This window comes from Clytia hemisphaerica, unplaced genomic scaffold, assembly GCF_902728285.1.
Source record: "Clytia hemisphaerica strain Z4C2 unplaced genomic scaffold, Clytia hemisphaerica genome assembly, whole genome shotgun sequence".
NCBI lineage: Eukaryota > Metazoa > Cnidaria > Hydrozoa > Leptothecata > Clytiidae > Clytia > Clytia hemisphaerica.
Genome location: NW_027103839.1, coordinates 1,740,307 through 1,748,798, shown reverse-complemented (window position 1 = coordinate 1,748,798; position 8,492 = coordinate 1,740,307). Strand labels below are relative to the sequence as shown.

At 38.6% G+C, this 8,492-nt stretch overlaps 1 protein-coding gene across 1 annotated transcript; it reads right to left on the bottom strand.

Moving 5' to 3' along the window:
• Positions 1-625: 625 nt before the first annotated feature.
• On the bottom strand, positions 626-8,072 carry LOC136807450 (equilibrative nucleobase transporter 1-like). Its single transcript, XM_067064035.1, has 8 exons — positions 7,660-8,072; positions 6,395-6,441; positions 6,168-6,244; positions 5,769-5,864; positions 5,269-5,492; positions 2,136-2,338; positions 824-964; positions 626-660 (listed from the first exon to the last, which is right to left on the bottom strand). Exons 1-8 carry the CDS (start codon positions 8,025-8,027, stop codon positions 626-628), a joined length of 1,191 nt encoding a protein of 396 aa, XP_066920136.1. The 5' UTR covers positions 8,028-8,072.
• Between the last annotated feature and the right edge of the window lie 420 nt (positions 8,073-8,492).

Here is an 8,492-nt window from a genome sequence, read left to right as displayed (position 1 = left end):
GGGGGGGGGGTTGGAATAAGAATGTCCTGGGTGGAAAATTTTCGAAAAATTAATTAGCTGGTGGGGACGGCTATTAGGTATCCGAGAGTAGAGGCTCCCAGTGGTTGAGTGATGGCGTAATCTCTTGTTTTGTGATGTGTAATTGATAAGAGAATGAGCCATTTCATTAAATTTATATACAGGGGAGGTGGACGAACCTTTTCAAGTCAAAAAAGATTTCTTGGAAATATGTGGAGACCCCCTGGAAAATGGAAAAATTTGCAAAAATTCCCTTGGAAAATTTCTTTTCATACCTTAAAGTGACGGTGGACGAACTAAAATCAGTCCTTCACCCCTTGGAAATTTTGAAATATTTATTTACCCCTTGGAAAAATGAAAAAAACACTTTTTAGACCCCCTGGAAATTCTGCTCAAGTCACCTCCTGGAAATGTTCGTCCACCCCCCTGTATGGACGTAAAATGGAATGGCCAATCTTTGGTGTGATAACGTGACGAGAGAATATTTTTGGCGTGATGCCGTGATCAGAAACTCCGATAGGGGCCTGGTTATGTCCATTTAACGTTTAAGTATGTCTCAATTTGCAGCGGAAACCAAAAAAGGCTGTAACTTTTGATAGAATTCGAATTAGATAGTGGTTTTGTGCTCGTTAAAAATGTAATCTGGAGTGGAATATCATCATAAAGAAAAAACCTAAAAAATATTGGAAAGTGAAGATTGAAAATGAAGACGAAGAAAGTCAACTTCTTCAATAATTGAACAGCCTTTTTTGTCTCCGCTGCAAATTATATTGTGTACCAGCTGATTTTGAAGAAAATCACTTACCTAACTCTTTGTTGTTGTTCGTCAACCGAATCATATCATCAGCTAATGCGCCCACAAAATACCACAATTTCAATTGGAATGTCACCAAATATAATAATTCGAATAAATATAACGGTGACATGATCGTCTTCCAAACAGGAGCTGAGTAAGAAAAATAGAAAGACAATGAGAGAATTTCCCCGTGTATCCTAGGCTTTATTCCTTTATTGCGTTACTGATTGACGCATGAAGATAAGCTCGTTTTGGCTAAGTGTACTTAGGGATGCTTTTCCTTTATAATAACTCATAAATAATCTGACTTTTTTTCACCAAGTAATTCACCTATTTTGAATCGCAAATCCCTGCAAACCGCAGGAAGTATCTATAAGGACATTAAGTGCTCCATTAAAGGATTCCAAACAGTCTAAAGGCCGGTTTCCACTTGCGCGCGCTACGATCGCACTTTTGGGCTTCAATCCTTTTTGCTTGGAAAAAAGATTACGTCATTAGATGTAGCGCGCGCTTGAAAAAAAAGTTGAACACATTTCAACTTTTTTCAACCGTTACGTCAGTTCGCGCCAATGGAGTTGCTTCATTTTTCTTTTGACCAATAGCGTGGAAGCTTTGCTCGAAAAAGCGCGATCGAAGCGCGCGCAAGTGGAGACCGGCCTTTAGCAATGCCAGAGTTGTGAAATGTATGGCAACACTCATTTAGTTTCAAGCCCGAAGGGCTAGAGGCGAGACTCCTGGATGGGAAATGAAACCACTTATTTCGCATCCAGAACGCCCGTGCGTAGTTTTTACACAAACGCCGGATTTAAACTAAAATCTATCGCTAGATTTCAAAAAATGTAGTCCTCCAAAACAAAAGAATCGCTAGATACAATCCGTCGTCGTGATTACGGCGCGTTCTATGCGCGTTTTGGATGGGAAATAAGTGGCTTCAATTTCTCTTTCCTGAGAAGAGTTTAAGTTTCGCCTCTAGCCCTTCGGGCTTGAAACTCAATACACGCGACACGCTCATATTGTACTTTCTATTCACATCAGATCGTGTGGGATAGATTTCCGAAATTAGTATGTTCAATTGACAGTCGAAGATTGATTATTTAGGTTAGATTATTTTTCGGAGTTTCATTTGCATTTTGATACAGTTTTGACTTTAGATATGTTTGTCATTCAAATCAAATTTTACCACTAGGACAGAAAGTTTTTAGTCTGTATCAACCAATTCACCGGATCTTTTACACGTTTGAAAACTTTTCGTTACATTTTTTTCAAGAAGAATTAGTTACAAGCTATTGAGACATGGGTTGTTTATCAAGCAGATACATACGTTCTTTTCTTTCTTCCACCCCTGATTCAACCAATTGCGCTTTATCATCTGTGTTTACATTTTCATCGTTATCACCATGGTAATCTTCACGTGACTCGTTCCCAACCCCTTTGAAATTCGATTCCGTCATTTTGTACTCTTCATCACTAGCATTTCCATCGTTTTGTTTTGTACCTCCGTTCGGTTTGTAAACTATGGTTTTTCTATGGATGAAAATCGTACGTATTTGTGGACACTGAAACTTTAATACTCCTGTTTGACCGTAGTCGCCCGACCGGGCGACGTGCCACTTTATTATTTAATTATCCCCTTAAACTCGATCCAATCCTTTTTTTACACCTTTTTCTATTGTCTATAGGTGCGAAAAAAAGACTGGGACGGTTTTAAGGTGGTAAAACGGACAAAAAATGCCCGCGTGGCAATTGGCGGCTACGGTCGAAAAGGTGTATTATAGATCCACTTTGGTTAGCATTCCAGCCCCCTTGACTAGACTGAAAATCAGCCTTTACTAGAAATTCAACATAGCGCTAGTATCTTACAAGTTGATCCCACGTGCCTTTGGAGGCCTTAAAAAGCAGTTTTCTGCTCAAACTAAAGGATAAAAAAGATCAAATGGGAAGCGGCGTCACAGTTACTTCGGACTCATTTCGAAACGTATGTTGCGATTTCGGGGCAAGCATACTTTATGTTGTGGATCAGTGCTTCTCTATTAATGTTGTTGAAGGCATTGGCTGCGTCCACGAGGATGACTGCTTCAGTTGAGTCGTTTGAATACATTCGTCTCATTGCATGGATTGCTGCCTCGCTTCCCGAACTTCGACCACACATTTGCGCGTCAGATGATCCACGTACCACATCTTCTGAAAAAGCCGCCATGACGACTTTTCCCATAATTCTTCGTAACACTTCTCCCACTCCTATCGGTCGGAGTCCTGGGTTTTTGTTGAGGGGTACGAGTCGTGAAGCTAAAAGTGGCGCCAGTGATGTGTCTTCAATCTCGACGGAGCATACTTTTCTGATGAGTGATGCGATTGCTTTTCGGAGGTCAGTGCCGGTTTCTCTGTAGTCTCTGGAAACAAGAATTCGTCTCCAGCCATCAGCGTCCAAGCCTGAAGGTCCAGACCCACCACGAGTGATCTTTGCAGCTTCCAAAACCATCGAGTCGTCAATGACGTCAAATATAACATTTTCGACGTTTTGGAGTGGACCTTTCAATTTAACGTCTTCTTGAGCTTTACGACCTTCCGGATGTTTGACTTTGAGCAACTCTTTCGTTTGATCGTTTAGCGGCAAAATACCTCCCTCCATATTGTTTGTCAAAATCTTGATGGCCGAATTTAGATTGCCTTTTGATACGTGATCTCGGAATTTTCGTGAAATCACGTTGATGATCTTTTTTCGCTCGATCTTAGGCAGTCTCTTTTGAAGGGTGTCAGCTTCTCGAAATAGTTGGTCGAATTCACCGTTTTGCCAAAGTTTTAGTCGTCTGGTTAGCGCCTCTACGTGATGACGGCTTTTTGATGTTTTAGCTGGCTTTTGTAGGAGAAGAGCGGGCATGATATGGATTGCATACATTGCACACTCTTTGATGGGGCTTTCGGTTGTCCATCCATTTATTAAGCGGGTCGTTTCTCTGATGTAATCTTTACCGCTAGCTCCTTTTGGTAGCATGAAGATGTTTTTTCGCCAATAAACAACCTTTTCGTAGCAATCTTTCAATTCGCGGGTAGCTTGGTCACCATTGAGCTGACCCCACATGAATAATTGTTGCACTACGGGTTGGACGAGTTCTCGAGGTGGATCTGGTGGTCGAGGTGGTAGTGGTACAGGAGGTGGTTGAGCTGTTCCATTGCAGTGTGGAAGATGTTGCAGGACACCACGTTGCGAACGAAATCTTCTCTGTTCACATCTTTCGCACGCCACAAGATTGTTTACGATTGCTTGATTTCGATTTTCGGCCGTTTCAGCTTCGTTCGGCATTTTTCGAGAATGAAAAGAGCGCTGTGGAAGAATCTCAAATGAAGACAATCACCTTTTTGCAAATTTTGTTTGCCTTTCGTCTCCTTTAATCTTCTTTTCCGCTTTATTTTCTTCTTTTAATACCGGAGCGACGGTTTTGCGTCCGCCATCTTTGGTAGCTAAGATTTTTTCTGGCATTTACGTATTCTGACGTAGCTTTGTGACAATATGCCGACGCCGATTTAAAACATGACGAGGACGTCATTATTACGGATTTAAGGCCGGTCTCCACTTTCGTGCGACATGAGCAAAAACTTTTTAACGTTATATTAAGGTCATTGGTCGGTTAAAAAATGAAGTAATTCCATTGGTCAAAATTGACGTAGCGGTTGAAAAAAGTTGAACTCCCTTCTACTTTTTTTTGTTCGCGCGAAACTTTTTTATGGCGTAATCTTTTCTTTAGGGAAAAAAGGTTGAGAAAAAAACTATATCGCCTATTTCGCGCGAAAGTGGCCTTTAAAGATGACGAAATGTGTTACTTTTAATTTTGTGAAATCTTGTACTTGATTTGTCGAATATTTATTGACTTTATCGAATAGAAGTATTTCCTGCCACTTTCTCACATAAAAGTTGTCTTAAAAGCAACTTAGTTCATATTACATAAATATCACTTCTCTATGACGTCTACAATTATCCTTGGTACATCAAACTACGTATGTGTGCCGCAAAGAAAATATAAGTGTGTTAACTCAATCCAATCCGACTTTGCGGAAGCTTTAGTGCTAGGGATGTTTAGTTTGTTCAACTTTAGGGCTTTACCCGGGGGGGTACTAGGTTTGCGAGTAGTTGACGAGTCGTCAGTAGATGTCCTAGCCAAAAATCGAAAATCGCCTCTTTGATAGAAAATTCTTTGACATTTTTAAGCCTTTTGAGAGAATTTTGTCATAATTTTGGGCGATTTTTCACAAATGGGTAAAATTTCGAAAATCGTGACCCTTTAGAGAAATTTCAGATTTTAGTGATTTTGGGACCCTTCCAGATACAAACTTATGAATTTGTAACCCTTTGAGGGACTTTTGAGGTATAAAAAGGTATCGTTATGGCTCGCACATACCTATTATCTATTTTGCCTAAGTATCTCTGCTCTGGGGGGGGGGGAGGGGGCTTTACTTACTTCTTAGACATATTATATGAAGCATCGAGCGACCGATGCATGAATTCTGCACTTTGATCTTCTGGGTGTGATTTGTGGTACATATCTTTCTCCTCTTGTGACCATTTCAATAGAACGTTTTGATATGGTGTCATTATGAACGTTCCAAAGATGATAAGAACGAGACATATTGATGAATAAGTGATCATAATATCTTTGTACATGATGCCTTGGTCATATATCACCTGAAAACATGCGAGAGTATAGAATGGGCGAGTCATAGCAAAAGGTGAAGCTATGATATGTGTTAGATGTGAACCCGACAGGGTCGATTTTTGGTCATTTCGAGCAATTTTAGGGTGGGAATTAGATTTTTTTTCAATTTTTCGTCTACTTTTAGTCATCATTTGGCACATCTTAAGATGGCACTTTTTCTTTCCTTAAAAATCAAAGATTTATTCCCAGTCTCTTCGGCGCTTTAAATCAAACAAACTCATATTGGAAAATATGTCTTCCTTTACCTTAAATATGAGTAACATGACGGCGGAAGAGTCGTAAGCACCATGCATGATGCAAATAATCTTTGAACGATCTTGACGGTAAATGATGTTTGCTACCTATAATAAATATATACGAGATTAAGTTAAAGATAGGTGGGAATGCCTAAAAGGGACAGGAAGGCTCGGCCACATAGCAATAGTTGGACTTTGTACCTTAATAAGTTATCGTTTCTTCCAAAATGAACTTGAATTGACAAAGTGCTGCTATTTCAAAAACGGACACCACGGAAACCAAGGGCAGTGTCATGTTAATGAAAGGCCCGATGCTAGGCCACTAGAAAGCTTAGAATGGTGTTGGTAACACTTGGACAAAGTCAAATTCACTGCAATATGAGTCGGCAAAAAAGACTGACAATTTACCTGATAAACTGACATAGAAAGCATCCCTCCACCAACGCAGATTATTGTGAAAATCGGGAATAGCAAATTCTCGTAACCTAAAGGAAAAGTTAATATTTCACATGTTGACTTTGAGAGAAGGGCACTTTAGATTTTTGTCTGGTGCTTCTTATCTAGGAATGCAGTATGTGGTTAAAGGTGGTAAAGTCTCGTAGTAGAAAATACAGTAAGTCCTCTTTAAAACTTACCAATTGCTACGAAACCTAAGCCAAAGCATGCTAAAACATAGATTGACCTATAAAAAAAACAAAAAATAATTGTTTTAGTCAACTAAACCATTTAAAATGAAACTTTAGAGTATGTTTCCAAAAGAGGACGCTTTTTTGCACCCCCTTCTCACAGACCCACTGGAAAAATGGCCAAAATATCGTCCCCGGTGGAAAATTATCCTCCAATTTTTGTCCCCACTGAAGATAATTAAATAAATCAATCCTCACTGCAAAATATTTACTATTTTTGAATATCCCTATTTTTCCCTTCCGCGTTTAATTTTCTGACTTGAAAACAAAAAAAATTGAAATCCCCAATCATAAAAAAACATAGGAATATCGATCCCCATCGAGTTTTAGTCCGTTATTTTTATCCCCACTGGCTGAAAAAATCCTACCGGGTCTGTGAGAAAGGGGTGTTTCTTTGCAATCTTTTTGAAGGCCCAAATGCCAATGAGGTCTATTCATGAGTCACGAATAGATAAAAGAATCATTTTTTTACGAACTGATTAAATATGTTCCCTTTGACACATACAAAGATTATGCAGTTTTGTAACATAAGTTTTCATATGATCAAGCTTAGATCTAGAACAGAACAGGTATCTATGATCATAAGTTATAGCCGGGTAATTGGTCTTTTGTTAAGTAGTAAGACTATTTGAGAAACCTACACATCGGAACCTTAGTAGACATTTTACTATGCTGTGAATCAAAACATTTATAATAGATATCCCTCCCACAGTGAGCGGAGATCAATTCTGTCTACCTTTTTGTCATTTTTTGAGGTAACTTTAGACTGAAACTGAGTATTATGTTCTTTTAGAGAGTTTGATAAAGAGACATGCTAAATGATTGAGAGTTTCATGTTGCGTATACAGTTGCAATTGTATTCTATTACACACGAAATATTCAGTTGTCGAAATGTTTGTTCTCGTATTATAAGGTCCCTTAAAGACTACTTTCTTTTCATAACTCACATTTAGTTCTTGACTACAGAATCGTGCATAATTTTTAATCTACTGCATAAATACACCCAATCCTCACTTCAAAATATTGTGCTTTTTTCCATCCCCACTGAATTTTCTAGCTTGAACACAAAATAATTGAAATCCTCAGTCATAAAAATTCTGGGAATATCAATGTCCGTTATTCTTATCCTCACTGGCTGAAAAAATCCTACCGAGTCTGTGAGAAGGGGGTGTATAAATCTTTTTTTAGCATATGAGAAATATATTATTACTTACCCTCCAAACATTCGAGCCACTCTTGGTCCAAACTTATCCAAAAACAAGCCCGTCGGAAATTGTACAGATGTAAAGAAAAACACAGCGACTGTAAATATCAAATTAAATATTTTGTCTTGAGCTAAACAGCCTGGTAGACCATCTTCACCAAGAACTTCCGAGTCTAACTTTGATGATCTATTTGTATTATTTTTCAGGGTAGTTGCTGATTCATGACATAATGAATCGTAGTAGAAATATTCGACTTTGAAAACATAGACGATGCTAGCCCATCCGTAAGTGATACCACTGCACAAAAGAACTTCGAATAATCCGAATACGAAAAATGATCGTAGGTAATGCTTGTTATTCACATCTCGGAATACCATTTTGATAAATTCTCCTCCTATTGTTTTTCACTTTTTTGTTTTTGAACCTCTAAAATGAAGAATATTATACAGAGGAGACACAAACAGGAAATTGGAATGTGTTCGAGTTATTGAAAATTCGCGTTGAAGTGTTTTACGTAGGGACCAAAAACCTTTTTCGAGACATTCGAGTTATAGAGGTTCAAGTTATGGAGAGTCTCCTGTTTGCAATCCCAGACTGCCTGAAGCAAAGCTTTCTTTTCTTTACATATCCTCTCGAAAGTACTCTTTCTCTGGGTCCCTCTACTTACCATTGATCCTTCTTCTTGGGACCGCGACCGCGACTGTAGTTCGAGTTATGGAGACTATACTCTTTTCAAAACATACTATCTTTGTTGTAAACATACTATCTTCGTTTAAAACATACTATCTTTTTTAAAACATACTATTTTTTGCTTAAAAAATACTATAAAGCAACCCGAAAGC

Bases quoted from the DNA above. Each gene is read 5' to 3' on its own strand.
- LOC136807450 (XM_067064035.1), bottom strand. From the start codon at position 8,027: ATGGTATTCCGAGATGTGAATAACAAGCATTACCTACGATCATTTTTC. The intron at 2,339-5,268 runs GTAAGTAAAGCC...TTTCATCCATAG, and splicing joins TCATATAATATGTCTAAGAA to AAAAACCATAGTTTACAAAC. The intron at 661-823 runs GTAAGTGATTTT...ATTCCACTCCAG, and splicing joins GAACAACAACAAAGAGTTAG to ATTACATTTTTAACGAGCAC.